The following is a 23849-nucleotide window of genomic DNA, read 5'->3' as shown; positions in this document are numbered from 1 at the left end:
AAAGTTGCGCAGATTTAAAAGTAAAAATTGGAGACCATGACAATGATTATATAAAATAATGAATAATGATACGCGAGTCGAAAGTTGGATGTATCATGTGATTCGTGGTGTGGGTTTTCCCTTATTAACTGTTTTATGGAGACGGAGAACTTAAATTTTGCCTTCAAATGTAAGATATAATATGGAACTAAGTAGCAATGGTTCGTATACATATGAAGGAAGAACACGTCTGGTTTGATCATATTTTTTCCCAGTTCACTTCCCCACTTTCTGATTAACACAAATAAATAGAGGTGAAAGAATATGAATTAGTACCATGTAATTATTTATTCTACTATCTTTTTAACAAAATAGAATTTGTTTTTCTTTTCGTTTTTCCTCTCTTTTGTGAACTCCAGCATATTAAAAAGGGAGTTTTACATTTAAATATTAAATTATTTATTTGACCTTTCATATATGTTAAAAAATTGTCTTAATTTGTAGAGAGCTCGTGACCCAACATTACTCTTTTAAGGCTACGTGAGAAAAAAAAAAAAAAATACTAATAACATGTATTTATATCTGAATAAATTATTAAGAAAATAATAAAATTTTTATTTGGAAAAGATGAAAAAAAAAAAATTTTAACTAATTTACGATAACACTCTGAGAGCATCTCCATTCATTGTGTATATATATATTTTGTGTAAATCTGATGTGTCATAATTGATTTAGACAAAAAATTTGAATTATTTATTTTTAGCTCCAATGGTTGTTTTATATCATTTTTGTAAAACATATTCCTTAATAACAATCAACCACGTGTCATACCAGGATCCACATAATTTTTACAAACTTACTTAATATAGGGTTAATTATTTAATGAAATGAGAGAGAAGGAGAATAAAAGAAATATGCTGATGTGGCGGTGTAAAAAGGTTGTGTAACACTATAATTTTATACATTTGTGTATCTTAACAGACTGCTGAAAATAAAAAAAAATTTATACATATGTGAACTGTTTATATTTTATACAAAAGAATATTTTAACATCTCCATTGAGACTAATATTAAAAAAGAGCTTAAATGTCTTTTTAAAATTTTTTCACTAAAATATTAAAATTATTTTTAGAAAGTACCACTTATTTTTATAAAATCCTTACCACGCTGAATCACCTAATCAAATAGACCTTTTATAAAAGAATTTGAGTATTTTCTCACTTGTTTTTTTTCCTTTCAATTCCATCAACCCAAACGAACGTAACAAATTCTTTTCTACTCGGTAAGAACTAACTCTTCTCTTTCTTTTCGTGTTCTTTTTTCGCTTCCACACTTTGAATCTTTTTTTTTTATTTATACACTATAAAATTATGCAAACAAAAACAAGACGTTGACAAAATATATAAGGTTATATGGTAAATTCCAGTATATACCATTAATTATGGAATTAGGGCTTTAGAAAGAAATCCTTCCTTTTCAAACTGATTCTCTCTCGTCCGAGGATTCCCAACTGAAGATGAAGCTCAAGCAATTAGAAAGCCTCCTTGGCAGTCTTCAACAGTTCTCTAGCCCAAAGGTCTCTTTCATATATATATATGTATGTATATATAACTTATAGCGTCTATGTTAGATTCTCTAACTGAATTGGATGTTATGGTGTGCTATTACTACAGATTGAACTAGAACAATATCCAACTGGTCCCCACATCGCTTCTCGGATGTTATATACAGTATAATTCTCTTTACCCCATATTTTCCCTTTCCTTTTCCTTCTTACTAGTTGTGTTTGGTATTTGATTGTGATAGTTTGTTTATTCCATCGTCTTCTGCATTTGTGAAAACTTGGTTTTGAAATGAATAAGGCTGCGAATACGTTTGGGGATGTGAACAACAAGGTTGTGGCAGATTTTGGTTGTGGTTGTGGTACATTAGGTCTTGCAGCTACTCTATTGGATGCAGAGTGAGTTCTCCCTTTTGTTTGTTTCTACTTATTACACATTGTTTCTTCAAATCCAACTAATTCTTCTTACTTTATACATAATACATAGGTCGTCAATTCAGCATTGGATAAAAAGGGGTGAAATAACCATTTTTCCAATAAATGGTTCAAATCATTTTATCGATTTGAGTGTTCTAGACCAAAAAAATATTCATTTTGAAACCATCTCTGTATTAACATAGTGGTAGAAAGAGTACCATGCTGCGTTTAGACTTTGTTGTTAAACTTCAGCTAGAAGTTATAATAATTCAATTTCATCTCTCTACTGATGAATAATTATTGGCTTCTTAGAATATATGGATTTCCATAGATATATGTATATCTATAATATACATCCAAACACGTTTTTCTAAATTTAGTATTGTATTTCTCTTGCTTGGTTTGAACAGGCATGTAATTGGCCTTGATATTGATCCCCAATCTCTTGAAATTGCAGCAATAAACGCTGAGGATCTTGAGGTACTTCCTTATATTGATTACCACCAATTACTGTTTCTATTTTGGAAAACTATTCTCAAGCCGATTCAGCTTGAGCCGAGTGGAAACAAACTTCATGGTTTCCACTTGGCTCAGGCTGAATTTGGTCCGAAAAGCTTGGTCCTTCTATTAAAGAACTTCTTTCGTTGGCTTGGTTAATGTGTGAATCCGAGTGTTTTTTCATAAAAAAATTTCAGTTATCATATATATTGTTTTCTTTTTGGAACTATCAAATGCATGTGATTAAGGACTCGATGTGTTGATCATTCCATGTGTTAATGGTGGTTAATTGATGTATTGTTGCTTTGATTGATAATTGCACATGCAGGTTGACTTGAATCTAGTGCAGTGTGACATCAGGAACTTAGGATGGAGAGGTAATCTCTCTCTCTTTCTCAAAATGAGAAGTCACCTAATGTCCCTCTGTTTCTATTGCAATAAGCCTCCAGCTGAACTTCACAATCTCTAAGCGTATTTGCTGTGCTCGTAATACATTGGATCAACATAAGCACAAATCTCTCTCTCTGTCTCTCTCACACACACACACACACATGAACACGCGCAAACGCATGTTCAGTATGCTTCTTTTTTTTTTTTCTAGTTGGTACTCACACACGTATGCCTCCACTGAACCTGACCTCCCTTTGGGAAGTAGGGGCCTAGTACCGCTAGGCCACAGGCCTGTTGGTTGTTTAGTATGCTTGTATTATATGCAGTTCTATTATATGCAGTTAGAAGCAGGGCTCCACTCAAGAATTTGTAATTATAAACCTTATCAAAAGAAAAAAAAAAAAGAATTTGTAATTATAACGTTGAGTGATTTTCCTTCACTGAAATTCACCTCTCAAATACTGAAGAAATATGTGGGCTTCCTTATATTCTCTGTTAAATGTGATAATCAGGCATGGTAGGAACTTATACTGAGGAGAGCTTTTGAACTACTAATTGTGCTATATGAGACATCACTATGTAATGAAGGTGCCTGAGGAGAGCTGGACTAGCTTGAAAAAATGTTTTTTTTATTGAAGGAATTCCTGGGCCATTGAACTTCCATTTTATTGTTTTTCACTTTTCAGTGAGTATTGAATGGATGTATGCAAGGAATGGTTCTTCTTTCTTCGTGATGTTTGATTGAGATTCAATAATTGGCCCATCAATTTTCTTTTAAGGCATATTTCAAGTTCCTATGTTTACGTAGGTTTTGGAGGAATTCTCTTTCTAGGTGATGTATGGGTGCTAGTTTATCTGTTGGGTGCTTATACAGAGTGATAAACAGCATGGATGTAACTTTTGACGTATTTGTTTGTCTACTGAAGTAGTGATCTTGATACTTTTATAGGTCCAATCATTGATACTGTTGTCATGAATCCTCCATTTGGAACCCGGAAAAAGGGGGCTGACATGGATTTTCTTTTTGTAGCTCTGAAGGTAAGATGTTAACTATGTTTAGACATTTTGAATGTGTGTGTCCTGTCTTTTTTGTTCTAATAAATATCTATTTTCTCAGGTCGCTTCTCAAGCAGTTTATTCCTTGCACAAGACAACAACAAGAGATGTAAGTCGTTTGGCCTTGGAAGCTACAACCCTTGGGCATTTTAAAAAAAGAAAAAGAAAAAGAAAAAGGGTGATGGTAACATTAAAATGGCTTAATTAGATTTTCTTTTCAGTTTTCACTATCATCTTTCACAATGTGCCAATGTTCTTCTAAAGATGCTAAATCACAAACTACCAAGTGAATCATTATATTTCTTATACAAGAATTTTAGATCTCTTACAGAGGTTTGGGTAGTTGTGGTACTATTTTTGGCAGGTCATTCTAGGGCATGTGAAGAGCTTATTAGTGCAAACATTTCTTCAATATTTCCTCCCTCACATGCATGTTGGACAACTTGTCATCTGTAGCTAGTTTTGCAACACGAAGTACTTGAATTGACACTCAAATGCCAATAATAGATTTGTAAAATGCTCTAGTTACATTTGACATGCTTGTGAGTAGAGGAGTCAAAGCATGGCAAGCCTTATTTGTGATATTGTCATTGCTGAAACATCTTCGTCAACTAATTTTGGACCATATGATTTGCTATATTGGGTTCTCTTAGAAGTCTTTTCCTTAGTTCAGAGTTCATGTTTAATTGTCTCCGTCTCGAATTCATAATAGGTAGATATCTGTTCTGTGACATGTTTATTTCTAGCTCTAGATTTTCATTAGCAGTAGTTAATTAAATTAGAGTAGTTACGGAGCTTTAGGTCCTTGTGTATTAATTCATCTTTAGCCCGGGTTTCATCTTTTAAGATTTTGTTGCTTAATGTTCTTATTTTGTCTGATATTGCGGGCATTAATTCAGTCTTACTTCTTGTTGGATTGTATTGAGCTTGAGAAGCTCTTTCCAATTGTTCCTTTTTGGTTCCTTTTAGTGCAAAGGCATGTTGTTTGCCTCGTTTATGTTATTCACCTAGTAATTATGCTTCCAATGAATGGCTTGGAGGATGTTTATTGTGGGCTTGTGATTACAGCATGTGAAAAGGACAGCCTTGCGGGATTACAATGCTAGCAGTGCTGAGGTTATATGTGAGGTACCTGAGGTCTTTTTAGTATTATGTATGTGTACTACGTTTCTCCATGCCAAATTGCTCTCACTACTGTATTCTAAGTTTTATTGCTTCAATTTTTGTTACATTGATAGTGTATTGAGTGAGCACGATTTGGTTGCATAGATATTTTGGATTTTCTATCCACACAGATCTTCCGCAGTTTGGTTCCTTAACATATCCCCATTTTTTTTACCAGCTTCGATTTGATGTCCCACAACTGTACAAATTTCATAAGAAAAGGGAGGTGGATATTGCTGTGGACTTATGGCGTTTTGTTCCGCGGAGAAATCAAGGAAAGTGTTTATGACAGCATATCAAGACTGTGTGTATTAAAAGTGAGCGAATTCATGTGATATTTAGCGAAATGGAACTGTATCTTTTCGGCATAGTGGAGTAAATCCGTGATCGATTCCTACCTGTTCTCAGGTCTGAATAATTAATTATGGGCAAGTATAGCCATGTCATGTCCTACTTTTTCAATCACATTTACAGCGATTCCAGTGCATTGATTATTAGCGATTCTACCTACTGGTATCAGTGCGAATATATATCATTGGGTAAAAACGGTGACAGATGGTACTTGTGGAGGAAAAGGCAACTTTTTTTCAGTTTTGGCGATTTGTTGCAAAAGAACTATGCTCAACTGACTTTTACGACGAAATATGGTCGTCATAAAAATTTATATACGGAAAATAGCTGGTCGTAAAAACATTATATATATAACTGATTTTGTTACAAAAGTATTTGTGTAATTAGTTACTTGCGACAAAGCAAAAACTTTATATATATAACTGATTTTGCCACGAAACTATTTGTGTAATTAGTTACTTGCGGCAAAAATTATATATATAACAGATTTTGCCATGAAACTATTTGTGTAATTAGTTACTTGCCGCAAAAATTAATTCATCGCAAAAAAATTAACTTGCTAGTTTTTTCCCCCACAAGCCACGTGCATGGGCAGGTCAAGGGCTACACCTGACTAGAACTTAACCCTGGGTATTCTCATTGAGACACCAAGGCCTAAGTTTTCACCCGTCAAAAGCATCATTTTGCTATAACCATTTAAAATTTATCCCATAAACCTCAATTGCTAATTTATATTGATATTACCATCAAAAGAGCCCCTGCTAATCTATATTACAATAAGTTTATCATGAACTTAATGAAGGATTTGAGGCTCAGGCTCAAGCCCAGTGGGCTTTGACAAGTCAATGAATCAGACTGGCTAAGAAGATGCAAAGCCTAGGCCCGGCCCTTGTGGCGTTGTTATTCGTCTTACAGCCTAATTTGGGCTGGGCTTGGGCCAGCAATTCAGGTTTCATTCGAGTCCGTTTTAGGCTTGATTAAGATGTCTTGTACTAATAACACTATCCTTTTTATGTTTCCATTCCTTTCCCTCCAGTCTACTCAAATGCACCGTCAGTTTGACAATTTGTTTCAAAGCGACCTTATAGTGCTGAAATTTTATTTGGTTTCTAGAATTAATTGCAGATCTTGTAAAAACATTAGATATCTAACCCTTTTTTTTTTAATTAATTTTTCTTTTGATTTTTTCTTTAAATCGACCTCCCCAGTAACCACTTCATGGGCAAAAAGCAATATAATATCCACTTCTACATCAACCCCACCTGATCACCTTAAGATGACTAGCTCTGTTCTCATTCACAACGCCTATTGATGCATAATTGCATATAAGTGCCATTTATTATTCCGAACATGTCAAATATTGTTCGATACCCTGTCAATATTGGCTAAATAAAGGAAATGATTACCTGAAAATATTTCCCAAAATTGTTTTTTTTCTTCATCTTTCCATTTTACAGAATATAACATGAACAGCCAAAGGTAAATACCCTACATTTGCTATAGGAGACAATATAACACAAGTCAATCTACATAAAATAATCTAACTTGCTTTCACCACAACAAAAAGAATTAGATTATATTATAATCGAAAAATGGCTTTAGCCTCAACAGATTTGCCATTTTTTAGCAGCTTCTATTCAAAATAACGCCCTCATTTGATCCTATGCACCTCCTCAAGTCCTTGCTTTTCTTGTGACTCATGCTTCACTTTCTGTTTTTGCACTCTCAATTGTCTCCCCAAGAGTAAATCGGATGAACCTCCTAACTTTTATGTTCTCCCCTAGAGCAGCAACAGTTTGCGTTACCAGTTCCTTCACCAAAATGCTATCGTTTTTAATGAAGGGCTGCTCCAAAAGAGCAAGTTCTCCAAGCCTCTTGGAGATTCTTCCCTCGACAATTCTCTCTCTTATATTCTCAGGTTTGGACAGAAGGTCCTCCCTCTGCATCTCCAGTTCTTTTTCCTTGCTCACAATGGTCTCTGGAATATCCTCAATGGATACATACTGCACCTGTGGACTGGCCACAACTTGCATTGCAAGATCATCAACCAACTCCTTGAATTTTTCACTTCTACCAACAAAGTCAGTTTCACAGTTGACTTCAATTAGAACTCCAATGCGGGAATCATGGATGTAGGATCCAATCCTGCCTTCAGCTGCAAGCCGGCTGGACTTTTTGTCAGCAGCTGAAAGACCCTTCTTCCTGAGGTACTCTTGTGCCTTCTCAAGATCACCCCCAGTTTCAGATAAAGCTTTCTTGCAGTCCATCATGCCAGCTCCAGTTTCTTCCCGCAGTTGTTTAACCAATGCAGCTGAAACTGTTGCTTTCGGTCTGTAAATAGAGGTTGAACATATTAATCACCAGCAAGATGCCCATCCATGTATGTATGCAAGACACAATCATAAAGCTGTAATAAAAATGTGCATAAAAACAAACAAGATATTTTTGCTTCTTGAGGGGATTAAACTATTTCAGGACATGGACAAATAGTCAAAGGACATTTAAATTGTCGTGGACAGGAACTTAAATAATATTTATTTTTGAAATTTCTTTATGCTCTGCGTGTCTCTACTGCTATAATACAACAGGCGTAAAGATATCACTAATAATGGCAACGATTAACGAAATATGCAACTAATATATTCTATACATATATATATATATTTTTTCACTTACTGAAAAGTCTAAATTATCAACAGGTAAAGACATATTAGTGGCGAAGATACCCTGGAGAAGCAGACAATTTAATTATGTTAAAAGAGTATTGTTTAATATGTTAAGTACTGTTTACCCAGCTCCCACTGGTACCAAACCAACATATTGACTTTGAAACCGTGTTAATTATGCAAAAGTACTGCCCAATTTACCATCCTTCTAATTCATACGAAAGCATTTGCCACTATGATAATAATTCAACAAAGCAGTAACTTACTTTTCAACAGTTTCCTTGGCTTCAACTGCAGCGGGCTGATTCCCTGTAGCAGAGACTGCTTTTGCAGCAGTTTGGGCAGCCACCTCTGCAGCAAAATCCTGGCTTTTCTTTTCTAAGCCTTCTCCAAGGTTGTAGCGCACAAACCTTTTCACTTTTATGTTTTCTCCAATGGTTGCAATTGTCTGCTTCACCCAGTCCTTCACCACCATCTTATCATTTTTAATGTAAGGCTGCTCAAGCAATGCCACCTCCTCAAGCCTCTTCCTGATCCGTCCTTCAACAATCTTGGACCTGATCTGCTCTGGTTTTGACAAGAGATCTTCCTTCTGCATTTCAATCTCTCTTTCCTTGTCCACAATTTCGTGGGGGACATCTTCTGTAACAAGATACTGTACTTGAGGGCATGCAGCTACTTGCATGGCTAGATCATCAACCAGCTCCTTGAAAATGTCACCTCGAGATACAAAATCTGTCTCACAGTTCACCTCCAATAGGACACCAATCCTACTATCGTGAATGTATGAACCAATTCTTCCTTCAGCTGTTGCCCTACTGGCCTTCTTATCTGCACTTGCCAACCCTTTCTTCCTGAGGAACTCCTGAGCTTTAACTATGTCCCCTCCAGCTTCCGAGAGAGCTTTCTTGCAATCCATCATTCCAGCACCTGTTTCTTCACGCAGCTGCTTCACAAGAGCTGGTGATATGGCAGCTGTAGTCCACACAGAAGTAAAAATCAGTATTGAAAGAACTATATTCAGTTAAGGATCACAAATGATCACATATTTAGGGATGTCAACGGGGCGGAGTTGGGACGGATTTGGCTAAACCCTACTTCGCCCGTTAGAAAATCTATCACACCAACTCCGCCCTTACACCGAAACAAGTTTGTAATTGTTATACCATCTCCGCCCCTACTTCGATAGACAAAGTACCGACTCCGCCCCCATGTACTCCGTTTAATTGCGGGGCGCGGCGTGGGCTGGCCGGGTTATGCCACTTTATTACGTAGTAAAAAAAAAACTAGCCCAATGTGCTCAAATTGGACTGATAAATAAGTTAGCCCAACTTTTAAATTACTAAGTAGTAAATATTAATATATTAATTGATACTTCCAGCAAAGTAACAAGAGTCTTAAAAATATAAAATATATATTTTACATATATAAAAAAAAATTAAAAGGTACATATATAATCGGGGAGGGGTCATCACTAAATCCGCCCCCCCAAACCCGCTGCGGGTTTTCAATTATTTTACCATACCAGTCCCAAATCCATTTAGGGGCCACTAAATCCACCCCATTAGGGGCGGGGGTGGGGCAAAAACCCACCGGGTCGGAGGAAATTGCCATCCCTATACATATTCAGTTAAAATCACTATAAATCCATATGAAGTTATGAATCAATCTAAAACTAATATTATGACAAAATCTACACAGGGACAGTATCCAGCTTAGTTGATGAGGATGATATATGAATGGAGCTTCACCCTATTGAATGCTTATTTATGGAATCATACCTGAACCAAAGACATCAATAAAACAGAACCCTCATACAAGTCAAAGGAGAAGGGGATGAGGAAATAGATTTAATCATCTTATTGATACAATCCTTTTTTTTCATGCAGTCCACTCATTTTGGTAGACTCAAATTATAAAAATTTATTTGAGATAAAAATTTGACATTGTTGAAGAGAGGATATAAAAGAGTAGGTACCTCTGAAATGCTAAAAAGAAAAGCAAAAATGGGGAAAGAAGTCTTAGTCCACCTACCATGTGCTGCTTCTACTTACAGTACAAACCGGTCAGTGGTTCACCAATCTAATCATAAATAGGAAGAAGAGCCTAACAATCACACCTTGGTCTACATTGGTTTATTCCCAGTTGATTAATTCATTATCCACATATCTGTATATTTGGTGGTTGAGAAAGCTATGCAAACACAATCAAACATTTCATCTAATAGAGTGGATAAAGATTTGACGTGCTGGACAAAGAATTCATGATATAACATGTTACGTGTTGGCAAAGGTGCTAATACTAAGGGGGATCCCAGCATAAGAGGAGGAAACCATAGAAATGTGTGGGAAACCACGTCATTAAAATGGCAGGACACATTTATGCAGGTAAATATTTCATTTTACAGTCTTCCATTCCATTTATGAACACAGAGATGGAAACTTCACAACGTACTATTATGTTATGTTTGGGAGCACCGAATCAGTGCCTTGGATTTGTAATTGGAGGAAATTTGGTTCAAAATTTGTACTGAAATTTCTCCAATCCCAAATCCAAAGCGCCGATTCGGTGCTCCCAGTCATAGCATTAATTTAAATGGAAACTGAGATCTTATACACACACACACACATTGCACTTTTAAACACATTAAAACAACTGGATGTCAATGCGAAACCTTTTTGCATCACTTTTTAGGTTTAACCAAATACATTTTATCAAGCATTCATTTAAAAACAACCACATTACCCTTTATTATCACTGCCTTTGTGTAAACTAAGAACAAATAACCATAACCTATGTCTATATTTCACCAGGGAAACTTTGGTTTCAACATAGGCATTTCAATTCATGTATTTGTCACTTATGCATCCTGTTTTAAAAGATCATAATGTCAAAATAATTGCAGAGGTCTGTGTGTTCAGTGTTATCAAAGGCTCAAGGCCCACTAAGGCGCTAGAGGTCATTTGGAGCCTAGGCACAAGGCGAGGCGTGCACCTGAGTGAAGTGAGGCGCACAATTGAAAAATTAAATTGCTATTAAAGCATATTCATATTCCATATAAAAAGCGCAAATGTTGTCAAAGGTGCACCTGGGCACAACAGGCGCGCCTTTAACAACACTGCGTGTGTTGTAGTTTCGAGTCGCCATCTTCAATGTGATACAATGCCTCCCTAGATGCATTAAAAAAAATCATGAAGAACAGCCATATAAAGTAAGGTATCAACCTTTAGTTGTGCTTTCCTTGGGGGAAGAAGCACCAGCTTGTGCATTAGAGATGGTAACACTACCATTTTTCTCAGGGACAGGTTCCACCTTCTCATCTTCAACAGTTGTGGCACAAGGAATTTTACTTTCCACATCAGGAGCTTGTATCTGCACGTCATCCTTGACAACGCTATTGTCAACTTGGCTCTCTGCAACTTCTTCACTGAGACGACTTTCTGAAGACAAAAATTGATCATCAGCTATTCTCCAAATATGTCAGATTTTCTTGCTTGAATTTCCGAACATATATATATATATGTCAAATTTTCCATCATTTTCCACTTCATATGTGCATCCAACTCTCACTTTAGTACATAAACAAATACTATAGTTCCCTGAATTTTTAAGAGCAAGAAAACTAAAATGATAAGAAGTAGAACAATTAACCACTATACACATGATAATGTAATTCATAGTTTCAAAGATTATATTTATTAAGCTAATCACAGTGTGTAACAAGATTTGACAGAGGAGGGACAAAAGGTGAACGAGAAAGGCATTACTAGCACAATTGCTAAGTATTGGAATGGCATCAAAATGGGAGGGGTTGTTATGGTTGATTGTTGCAGTTGATATAGAAAAAGGCAACTGAATAATCCCAATAGTGACCGTGCTAGAGACATGCTCAATAGATGGAGCCTTATTCCTGTCTACAGTAACATTTATGGAAATTACACAAAATAACAACTTCCCTCATAGAGTTTAGATTGCATGAGCAACAGGATTAACCACCCTGGAGAGGTGGACTGGTAGCAGGTGCAGAACTAGGAAGTTTGATTTGGTGGTTGGGAAGAGAGAAGGGGAGGAGGGGGGGGGGGGGGGGGGGGGGGTTGCATAACCATTAAGTGCTTACGAATGACATAAAGGTGTAAAAATAATTAGAAACCAAGTTTAAAAGGATAAAATAAATATGTTTTTAAGTTATGGTATCAGGTAACGTAATGCCAATGTAATTGTATCAAAAATATTGGCCAAAGTATATTTGAAATCAGTTACCACAACCGTGATATTTTTTTTTAATACTTGGTAAATAAATCAAATTTAGTCAATGAAATATTAAATTGATTATAAATGAATTTTAATCAATTAAACATCTTAATTATGACCATATGATAACCAATTCAACAAAAAAAATAGTATAAATTTATCCACAACAAATATATTGAGTTGCCTGATCCATTAACTGGAATTTCGATTTGTCAAAAGGGAAGATAGAACTTAACTCACTTGGCCAACGAGAGTTACATTCTAACAACACGAAGAAGTCCCAATATAAGATGTCAACAAGTTCCTATTAAAATTATTTTTGGGGAGCCAAATGTCAAGTTTGTTTCATATAATTTTTAAATTAATTTTTCATATGCATGTGTATTAAGGTTTTTCAAAAAATTTGAGGGGGGCAAATGTCAAGTTTTCTTTAGATATATTTTTAAAATTAATTTTTTATATGCATTTGTATTAATGGTTTTCAAAAAATATTTGAGGGGGAAGGGGGTGGCATGGCCCCCCTTGGTCCTCACTATAGTCCGCCCTGGACTGGTAAGTTAGAACAATAGACCCATAAATAGTTCCGTCCTCTCTAAACTACAGAGTGTTGGGACAAGCACCGGGTAATGCAAATGTAAAAAGTTCTAAAAATCATCAGGTTTTATTATCTTTTCATACATTACAGTACATCTATTGTTATAGGTTCAAATTCTCATATTTTAGAAATGAATCCTAAATATTCCCAGAATGTAGTAATGGAAGCATGAGTGGCCAAACAGTAACACTACAAACCTTCCCTAGTGCTTTCAGGGGTTGGAGTATCTATCTGTCCATTTGAGCTGGTAATACTGCCATTTTTTAGGGGGTTAGCTCCTGCTTTTTCATCTTCAACTGGTGTGATCTCCTCAGTAGGTGTTTGTACCTGCACTTTATCTTCTTCTGCTACAGCATCATCAGCTAGCCTCTCTGTTACTTCTTTGCTATCCAGACTTTCTGATGACAAAAATTGATCAGTTACTTGTCTAGGTAAGCTAGATTTTTCATCATCTTCCAAGGCCTCCTCATTTATCTGATCTGCAGGAGATATGCTTCCTTCTGGAGCCAAGGATTCGGAACTCACTTCTGCCTCCTCTATGGTTTGGATGGCATCATCTTCACTTTGTGATGAATTAGAAACTATTGTTTCTGGGTCCTCATCTTGCTTAGTAGTTTCAGTCAGCGCATCATCTACTGTTCTGGCTCCCACATCCAATTCCTTTGAAGAGGTTCCATCATCTTCTACTATTTCATCCATTGCAAAAGGGGCACTGACCGACTCTCCATCACGACTTGCTGGTTGATCCTGCACCTTGAGGTTATCGAGCCCGGTATCAAACTGATCTACCTTCCCTTCCATCTTTTCAGAAGTTCTTGGTGTTAAATTAGCTGGTTCCTCCTCTTTCTCCCTCTCATCTAAAAATGCAGCAATATCCTTATTTTTACGGAAAGCCAGCAGAAAAGGGTTTGTTGCCCCATGGACAACCCCCTGAGTGACCTTCGAGTCTAACTGTCCAACATCTTCTTTTTTCATTGTCAAAGTTACCTGTCCTCTTGAGATACGCAAAACTCTGACGCTAATTTCTTGATCAACCTGCAGCGAGGTGCCCCCCATCATATTTCCATACCCGTCATCAGATTCCTCTGATTTGGGCAAGAATCCTTCCTCCCCATCAGGAAGAGATATAAAAGCACCAGCTCTGGTTAAATTCTTTACTTTGCCTTCAAGATCCTGTCCCTTCACAAACTTTGAACTTTTCTTCCCCTCATCTCTCTTCTGATTGGACTTCGGACTGCTCCTTCTGCTGGGTCTGGCTTTGTCACTACTGGCATCGTCGCTTTCACGCATAGTAAGAGATATTCGTCCTGTCTCAGTGTTTGCTTCCACCAATCTTACCTTCACCTCTTGTCCAATGGAAACAATGCTACCAACATCCTTAACAAAGCTATCGCTCAACCTGGAAACATGCACCAGGCCATCTGTAAAAGCTCCAAAATCAACAAAAGCACCAAATGGCTGGATTGATCTTACTTTCCCAGTAAAAATGGCACCAGGAACCAGATCCTCATTCTTGACTGGTGGCATCTCACTCTTCCGAGTGGTTCTTGAACGTTTAGATTGAACTGGTGGGGCACTGGCATCTGATCTGACAGATGATTCATCGCTTGTTCCCTCTGCATTCGATTGCATTCCTGAATCTTCCCCAGTATCTTTATCAGAAACCACGGAATCTGGTTCTTCTACTGCCACATCAGTCCCAGTGGCTAATACCATATGCATTCTTGATTTATGATGTAAAGCACATCCAAATCTGAATTGTGGAAATAACCTTACAGATGTTGACAGAGGCAAGATATATTTTTGTGGGGATAATGTTTGTTTTGTAGAATTTCCCAAGAGTCTGCATCCTGTTACAGAATTTTTCTTCCTTGTTATAAAAGCAGTTCCAGGGATATGTGAAATATTGCTTACAGAACTCGGAATTGTGGGGGTCATGTTGACTTAAAAAATGCAGAAGTTGTGGTGCAGTCAGCAAACTACAATTATTTTGTCATCACTTCCGCCACCTGAACAAACAAAATCGATCGTGAGATTGAAAAATAGTATAAAAATCTTGTGGGACCAATACTTTAAAATAAGGGTAAAATGGTGTGTCCAAAAGCTATACAAACAAGTTAGTAACTTGGTTCAGCAAGCTGTATCTTGCACTAACCAATTCTCTGTAACTAACATGAAAGATACTCCACAAATCGGCTTGAATTTGAGTTAAACATATCTCAAGTTAAATTGTTGCAATTGAAACATAGAAAATTTTAAAAGACGACTTATTTCAAACCAAAGGAGTAAACTAATCAATGGATATAGAAATGGGTTGTATAATCAGTTCACGTGCTGGGACCTAATTTTTCCCAACTATGATGCTTAAGCACAACATCGCTTCAACACTAAACAAACAATACTAATAGCCATGTTAAGGAAGAGACTTCCACCAACATTCTCCTGAAAATCTATAGTGATTTAAATGTCATTCATAAGAATGTAAGCTCTTCAGTCTTTATTCAGTCCCATTAAACAAGATAACTTGATGGTGTGCTCATCTATCTCAATGGTCAACCTGAAAACAGCGAGGGCCTTATGAGCATTAAAACTTCCAGGTGTGCTAAGGTACCAAGATTTCCAACAGCTTAAGCACAAGGTGGAGCATAAAGCGTGAAAATGCCCAATAAGGTGCATGTGTAATAAAAATATATACCACATAATCTTATACTTGGTATTACTGTATAAGCCGCATAATTCAAAATATGCAACACAAATTGATCAAAAGTTAAACATGAGAAATTTTGTGCAATATTAATAAATTGGGTTAGCAAAACAATGTTACACTATTATCAAAATGGGGTTTAGCCACCATTAATAAATGCATTGCACAATGATTTTTTTGGATGAACTTTTCTTATTTGTTTACTGAACTTGTTTGGGTAGTTGAATTTATGGTGAAATTCTGACAACAAAAACCCCCAAACATATTTGCCTACTCAAAACGAAATTTATCCAATATTACATCCAAAATTTCTTCTACTTCAATTTGAACACCCTGTCTGAATTCAGGTTTAGTCAAATTTTGTGCGACCAAGTCCAAGGCTCCAATCCAACCAATAAAATAATATTATAATTACTTCGTTTTTTAAATGAAAAAATTTACTTGAACAAAGAAGTGCATTGCAAAGTAGAGTACACTCAAAACAATTATCTATCCCCAGTTCGGGTCTTCAGAGTCCAGGCAACAAAGAAGCAACTCCATAACACTCGGGAAAAAAGAAATATGAGAACTTGAAACAAGTGCAAACCAAGCAACCACAGAGTTCTGAACGAATAATTAAATTAAAAAAAACACAGTAGCTCAAAGTAGCAGAAAAATATATATAAACCCTTAAAAATTGAAGGAGTCAATTAATGGGAAGCTACAATTACACATAACACCACCAAAAATCAATGACCCACAATACATGAACAGTATGTAATCACGTTGAGTGATCATACCTTTAAACTCTCTAGAGAGCCTTGAAATTTTCTGAAGAAATAAAATTAAGAAATTAGGGAAACCCTACAATTCGGTGCAGTCCTTATGAAGCTTTGTTCTCTGTTGCGAGCCCTCTGTGTTTGTGACTGATGAAAGAAGAGGGAAATGAATGGTGGGGCTTCAAATCCTTATCTCATCATCTATCTCTTTCTCTATATAAATCTCTTTTACTGTATTTATTGCACTTGAGAGAGAGAGAGAGAGAGAGAGAGGAGAACTCTTACTGGATTCGGCATAGCCAAGCCGAATTTTGATGAGAAGGTCACTTGTCGACTTGTCGCATGGCAGATATTCTTCGGCCTAGAGGCCAAAGCCTCAAACAAAGATGTTCAAATAATTTATGCAAATTGGGCTGGTCCTACTTGGACAAAAGCCCTACAGGCCTATAGAACTTGTCCAAGCCCACGCAATAGGCCTATAGAACGTTTGGGCTAATGAAAGTTACTTTCTCGTCTGTAGCTGAGTCTACATTAGAGTCCCGTGTCCCCCCATTTTCAGTGTGATGGAAACTGAGCTAAGCTCAAAGTTGCGGCCCATCAAGGACATTATTAGCCACTATCACGTGATATTATCTCAATTGCAACTAAATTAATATTATATAAATATTGAAATTAAATTAATTTGTATTAGAGAATATAATTTTCCTAATTTTTTTTTTTTTAATTTTAAGCTATTCTCCTAGTGTGGGGATGAACTTGATAGCCCAGTTGGTAGATGCACTCGCTTGAATTGTGCTTGGAGTCCAAGTTTTACCCATTCCTTTCCCTCGTTGCAAGGATAAAAAAAAATTATAAAAAGAAAAAAGAAAAAGTTCCATAGGAGTGCCACACTAGTTGGAATTTTTATTTATTTATTTTTTTTTGGGGGGGGGGGGGGGATGGAATATTGGAAACTCTATTTGATGGAATATTCTATTAAATATTGAATAATTAAATTACACTAACCTCTCTTGAAGTTTGAAAAAATTACACTCGAATATACCTTGATGCGTTTGTTTAATGACACTCCTATGGAATGCATGTGGAAATGGAATGAAATGGTCATTTTCATTCTATTGTTTGGTTGCAAATATGAAACGTGTAGGAATGAAATAATTATTTTGTTTGTTTGGATCAATTTAAAATTTAGAATGGATTGAATTTCAAATTAAATTATCCAAAATATCCCTTTTAGTGACAAATAAATTAAATTAACAAAATAACATTCTTCTATATTTTAAAAAAAAGAAATGACGGTGGTGGTAGATAGCAGTGACAATGGTGGTAGAGATAGAAAACGGTAGTGGTGTAGGCGGTGGCGTTGAAAGGCGGTGGCGGAAGGTGGCAGTAGTGTTAGTAAAAGGCGGAGATAGTGGCAGTGGTGAAAGTGTAGGTGATGACGGTGGGAAGTAATGGTGTGGTAGTGGTGGAAAGTAGTGGAGGTGACGGTGGTGATGGTGGTGGAAGGAGGTGGAGATTAGCGGTAATGGTGGAAGGTGGTGGCGATGGCGGTGGTAGAAGGTTGTGGAAGCGACGATGGTGTGGTGATAGTGGAATGCATCAACAGTTGTAGAGGTGATGATGGTGGTGGAGGTGACAGTGGTGGTGGAAGTTAGTGGCGGTGGCAGTGAAGGTGGAGGTTGCAGTGGTAGAAGATGGTAGTGGCGGTAGTGGTGGAGGTGTGTAATACCCCTAATTTCAAAAGAATAGTCCTGGTATTTAATTTATTGTTTAACTTGCATTTTTAATTGTTTAGGTGCATATGTGTTTATTTAATAGTTTAATTGACTTAATTGTAATTGTGAAGTAATTGTTTCTTTAAATAGTATTACTTGTTTCTGTAAATAAAATTAATTGTTTTGTAGAAATTATTGTTTCCTGCAATTGAATTAATTGTAATATGGTTTAGTTAGGTATTAATTAATTTATTATACTGGTTTAATTGTGAATTACGTTAGTGGGATTTCCTTAGGGTTTCTGTATTAACTTAGCCGACTTAGTCTCTGTATTACATCACACTTAGGGTTAGGTTTATGGGTGGCTTATAAATACATCTTTAGGGGTCTGCCTAGGGTTTTAGAACCATATACACGATATAGTAAAGGTAGAGAGAAGTTTGGAGAAGTCTGGGAAGAAACAGAGAGGGCAAACAGAGATTTCACCGGAGAATTGAGGAAGACGTCGGTGTAAGGCAAGTTCTAATCCTAACTCTATTCCGTTGACTCATGTTCTTTGCATGTCTAATGCAACTCCAGGAATGTACAATGATTAAAAGTAAACTGGTTTTCATGTCTCTGTTGTTTAAATTGACCGTAGCCATGAGTTGTACTGCTTGATTTATAATCTTTCGTTATGTAACTCATAAAATAATTCACGTAACTGGATGTATAATTCATGTAAATTACTATATAAAGAGTTGAGTTAGTTTGTAACACACTGGAAAGTATTAATGTTAAACTGGTTTGCATGTTTAGGTTCGTTTGCAACTGTACATGTTTGCATGTTTCGAATTGGCTTGTTTTACTTCTTTCTTGAATTTATTTATTTATTTTTATTTATTTATTTTTTTTCTATTCTAATTAGAGTGGATTTAAGATTAAAGGTTTTAAAATATCTGGGGCATTGGAAACTTAATTTTAATCAGTAGAAACCATTAAAGTTGAGGACTGATAAAACTAGACGTCACCGGAGGGGACGCAGTTGAAGAAAACAAGCAGATAGGAAGAGAGGAGGAAAGAGGTGGCTCTATGGAATCATGGAGCTGGCTCTAAAGGTCTTGGAGGCGGCTCCTTCAGGGTTTTTCAAATTTTTTTGGTTTTCTGCGAGTTCTGGACTACTGTGGTTGGGTTTTTAAAAATTCAGGTTGAATTAGGAGTTGTTCTAGGGGAGTACAGTGATGTTTAAACTCTTATTAAAGTTTCAGAAGGCATGGTAATACGTAAGATACCATAGGAAGCCAATATAGAAAACAGTAGAAAATTCTACAGAAAGTTTGAATGTTGGCTTGGATGTGGATGATTCAAGTTGCTCATGTTTAAATTAGCAACTGACTTAAGGAATTCATGGTTTAAATCATGTTACAGCGTTATAAAAATAAGCATGCCAATTATGATAATGCTCTATTATACTTAATGGGAACTTAGTTGCTAACTGTACAGTATTGTATTTTATCAACTTACTGGGTATCGTGGAATAGTTTAAAGTGAGCATGTTAATTCTGATATTGTTATTATTATGCTTACAGTGGATTACAAGATGGATTATACCTATTCTCTGTGGTTTAAACTTATTGGAGAATCATGTATTAGTAGTACAGAACAAACATGTTATATACATAATTCTTGTTATACTTGTGATGGATTCTTATTATATGGGCTATGGATTAGTTGGTATTGACTTTCGTTATTAGTATTATCAATTGTCGGATGGTATGGGATGTATGCACCGGTATGGGACGGTGGCATACTGGATTTGGGTTAGCTTGAAACGCTAAGTCCTACCTATATTGGAATAAGGGAACGGATTATTAAGATAAAATCCTACTTATATCTAAGTCAAAGAAGCTGCACAAGCTGAATGACTAATTAGACTACTTGTCAATTATGTTAAGTCAAAGAAACTGCACAAGCTGAATGACTAACTGGACTTACTATGGACAGGACGGATTTTAAATATATGTTATGGTACTGCGATCTGAGCTTGAGTCTTAGAGTCGTTGGTTAGGGAGCGTATATGCAATAGGATGCGTAGCTGGATATGAGAGGTTGAGGTATACCCTGTTAGGTCTAGGTATTCATGCCCACCTTTGGGGGCGTTTTCGCATGTTGCCTTCTTTACAGGTTAAGACCCTCTCCATAGTCCAGTGAGAGTCCTGTAGTGTGGATATACTTACGTACGGACTATTAGCTATTGTTGAGTTGCTTAGGATGTATATGTGTATCGAGTCTCTGCTTGGATTGTAGTAGGTTAGAACTTGTTCGTGGGCCTGACCCACTTTTATTTTTTAGGTACTCGTCAGTTTCAGACTTAGACCTGATCGTGCTGAGCAGAGATTACTACTCACTCTTCCGACGACGTAGGACTTCTCTCTATGGTTTAACTTTGGATGTCTTTTGGCTATTTATTCTTCAGTTTGGATTTTCGTATTAGGGGTCCAATGGATGGATTCCCAAGTTGTTAAACTGTTGGAGGTTTCAGATTTTAAGTATTTAATGATTAAAGGATTTTATTTGTTTAGAACTCGTTCACCTTTTATTTATTTCTTATTTCATTTTGTATTCCTTGTTCGTTTTAAATATTAATTGTTAGATATTCCCTCGGGTTCGGGCTTGGGCTTGATCAACCTGTGCCTCAGATCCGAGGGGTATCACAAGGTAGCTGCGGGTGTGGAAGGCAATGGTAAAGGTGTGATATGGTGGTGGTGGAAAGTGGTAGTGGAAGACAGTTGAGGTGACGGTGACTGTGATACCCCTAATTTCAAAAGCATAGTCCTGGTATTTTATAAATTGTTTAAATTGCATTTATATTTGTTTAATTGTTTATTTGTTAATTTAATGGAGTTATATGATTTATTTGTTTGTTTTTATTTGTTTTTTTTTTTTTAATTTTATTTAACTGACATTTGTTTAGTTAGTACTGATTGAATTATGTGCTTATGTGGCTATTTAAATATATAGTTTTTTTAATTTAACTGTGGTCCGTGTTTTGGTTTCCATGTATATTAGTATTAGGGTTTTAGTTTTCTTTTAGGATTCACGTTGAGCCGACTTGTAGTTGGTTTATGTGATACCCCTCGATTCTAGAGTCACGGGTGATCAAGTCCGAGTACAGATCCGAGGGATATCAAACAATTAATATGTAACCAAGCAAGAATAAAACTGAATTAAGAATAAAATAATAATGCGCTGAAAGAAATTAAAATGAAAATCCTCGAACCTTAAATAATAAATTAATATAATTTAAATCCGTACAACTCGGGAATCCACCTAGTGGACCCCTAATTCCAAAACTTTAAATAAATTTACAGAATTAAAATCCAAAACCAAAATAGAAAGGAAATCCTATGTAACCGGAAGAGTGAGTGTCTGTATCTGCATCAACACGATCAAACTCTAAGTCTGGTACTGGCGAATACCTGAAAAATAGAAGTGGGTCAGGTCCACATGCAAGTTCCAATCTACTACAATCCGTACATAAACCCGATACGCAGATACATCCTTGATAGCTCGGCAATATCTACAATAGTCCATATATATATATACACACTATAGGATGCTCACTAGCCTATAACATAGTTCAGCTTGGGTAGAAGGTGACATATAAAATACGCTTTTCAGCGGCCAAGTACCTAAACCTACCAGGGAACATTAGCTATATCTAGCTACCCAACCTTTGCAATATATGCACCCTAACCGTGATCAAGAGACTCAAGCTCGTATCACGGTACCATAAATATATATATAAATTCCTTCCTAATGCAGAAAGATAAAACAAACATCCGTTATGTCGTTCAACTGTTTTAGTTGATAGGACATACATCCATGTAGGATTTAACTGTTTTAGTTAATCCATTCCATATGTATGAAGGGGTAGGACTTAGCTTTTTAATCTAATCCATCCCTGATATGTCACCGTCCCATACCGGTACATATAATGCAAATGATCCTTGAATGATGCAACATTTTACGCAGTTCATCAAATCATATCCACGTAATCCAAGTAGTTCATCAACTTGAAAATTCAGAATCCATCCATATAATTAACGAGACAAAGTTTAATAGTTCATCAAGTTAAGATCCAGTATCCATCAATGTTATTGAAAATTTAATTCATTTAATTAAATTTCAACTAACCCATAGTATAGTCCAGCAGTTGACAATATTAACAATAGTAAGAGTCAATTATAAAGCTGAGAATGACAAACTATAACTCAGAAAATCCACACTACTAACCAATAGTTGCTGAAACATTTAGAACAGTTTAACCATTAAAATAACAATCTCAATTTAATTATTGAAACCTAATTTATTAGTTCCTTAATTAAAATCCAACCTATGCACAAATAAGGTCCAAAAGATACATAACCCTATTCTGTATCTAACATAGATTTCAAAACCATCCTCCAGTCATCTAAGTTGCTAAATTAAATTCACACAATTAGATACTTTACAATCGCCAACAAAGTGCGTCATTACTTAAAACTCCTACACTATGAAAACCCTTAGCATATTAGGATAAATTATGCATTGTGGGTCCTAATATAGCATAATATCATGTTTAGATTCCATGCAACAGTCCGTTAAATTTTTAAAACAAAACTTAGTGCACTAGTCCTTCCTATCCGCTAGCGGCGTACAAAGTCGCTTATTTTTACACTGTTTATTCCATTTGCCCTACGGACCAAAATATACAATTAGAGGAACTAAAATCCCTTGAAATTACTTTTAGAATCCTCATTCCAATCCCTGAAACCATTTAGAATTTCAAACATGGACCAAACAGCGCCCAAACAGCTCAAGAATGCATCCAAACGTGACTTAACCAAGGGAGCCTGCTCTAAAATCAAAGAGTAGGCTCTTTCTCACTTAGAGCCGGCTCCCTAACCCCTTGGAGCCGGCTCTTTGAAGGTGGAGATGGCTCCCACAAATCTGGAGCCTTCTCCCCCCACTTTGAGCCTTCTCCACTCATCTGCTTCACCTTCTTCTTCCACGGTGATCTTCAACCTTCTGTTCCCAGTTTTTTCTAAAGTTTTTAGAGTTCAAACAAGGTCTAAACAGCCCTAGAAACTCTTTGAATTCCATTATAAATTGATTTACAGAGGTTTAAATCCAAATCGAAGTAGTCTATACAAGGAAGCAACCAAAGTTATACACAAAACGTAGAACAGATTTCAATTTGATTCATTACGCATAAACACTTGTTTTAAAGTTTATTACATCCCTGGAGTTTATTTAGAATGCACAGAACACAAGTTTATAGGAAAGGAATAGACTGAAACTTGCCTCACGATTCCAGTTTGAAACCTTAAGCGTCGTCTCTAAGTTTCAGAATTCTCCAAGTCTGTTTCCCCTCTGCTCTGCTCACAGTTCCCTTCCTCTATTGCTTCTTGGTTCCATCCAGAAGCAACCCCTCTGTTCTTCCTCCAGTCTTCCTCCTTTAGCCTCACAGAAAATCACCCGAGACCCTCTATGTTTCTCTCAAGACCAGTCTAGAGCTTCTGTTTTCCTTCTCATAAATATTACGTGAGTAGGATTGTTCCCAACCCTAGCAGACTTAAAAAATATATATATATAGACGTCCCAAACCCTAATCTACGTAACTCTATATTTACTGGGTTTAATTTAAAACCTAATATAAGTCTGCGTACATACTATATAAAAAATAAAACCCTAATCCTATATTATATACAAGACCAAATAAA

The 23849-nt window shown here is 36.2% G+C and overlaps 2 protein-coding genes across 2 annotated transcripts; one reads left to right on the top strand and one right to left on the bottom strand.

Annotated features, from left to right (window-relative positions):
* Positions 1–1396: 1396 nt before the first annotated feature.
* LOC132277183 (uncharacterized) lies at positions 1397–5500 on the top strand. The gene is made up of 9 exons (XM_059778958.1): positions 1397–1555; positions 1653–1709; positions 1842–1939; positions 2368–2437; positions 2784–2832; positions 3795–3883; positions 3963–4010; positions 4970–5029; positions 5244–5500. The coding sequence occupies exons 1-9, from the start codon at positions 1496–1498 to the stop codon at positions 5352–5354; spliced, it is 642 nt and encodes a 213-aa protein (XP_059634941.1). The 5' UTR covers positions 1397–1495; the 3' UTR covers positions 5355–5500.
* A 1297-nt stretch (positions 5501–6797) lies between these two features.
* On the bottom strand, positions 6798–16604 carry LOC132277182 (polyprotein of EF-Ts, chloroplastic). The gene is made up of 5 exons (XM_059778957.1): positions 16412–16604; positions 13126–14937; positions 11307–11522; positions 8349–9057; positions 6798–7747 (listed from the first exon to the last, which is right to left on the bottom strand). Exons 2-5 carry the CDS (start codon positions 14864–14866, stop codon positions 7114–7116), a joined length of 3300 nt encoding a protein of 1099 aa, XP_059634940.1. The 5' UTR covers positions 14867–14937; positions 16412–16604; the 3' UTR covers positions 6798–7113.
* Between the last annotated feature and the right edge of the window lie 7245 nt (positions 16605–23849).

Source organism: Cornus florida, unplaced genomic scaffold (assembly GCF_030987335.1).
Source record: "Cornus florida cultivar Cherokee Brave unplaced genomic scaffold, ASM3098733v1 CherokeeBrave_3.0.0_Hap2_Chr10, whole genome shotgun sequence".
Taxonomy (NCBI): Eukaryota; Viridiplantae; Streptophyta; class Magnoliopsida; order Cornales; family Cornaceae; genus Cornus; species Cornus florida.
The sequence above is the reverse complement of the archived record's forward strand: the minus strand, read 5'-3'. Positions and strand labels throughout refer to the sequence as shown.

Coding starts and splice junctions, on each gene's coding strand:
- LOC132277182 (XM_059778957.1), bottom strand. CDS start 14,866: ATGACCCCCACAATTCCGAGTTCTGTAAGCAATATTTCACATATCCCT. Junction 11,523..13,125: donor CCCTGAAAGCACTAGGGAAG/GTTTGTAGTGTT, acceptor TTTTGTCTTCAG/AAAGTCGTCTCAGTGAAGAA. Junction 7,748..8,348: donor GCCAAGGAAACTGTTGAAAA/GTAAGTTACTGC, acceptor CTCTATTTACAG/ACCGAAAGCAACAGTTTCAG.
- LOC132277183 (XM_059778958.1), top strand. CDS start 1,496: ATGAAGCTCAAGCAATTAGAAAGCCTCCTTGGCAGTCTTCAACAGTTC. Junction 1,556..1,652: donor AACAGTTCTCTAGCCCAAAG/GTCTCTTTCATA, acceptor CTATTACTACAG/ATTGAACTAGAACAATATCC. Junction 2,438..2,783: donor TAAACGCTGAGGATCTTGAG/GTACTTCCTTAT, acceptor TTGCACATGCAG/GTTGACTTGAATCTAGTGCA.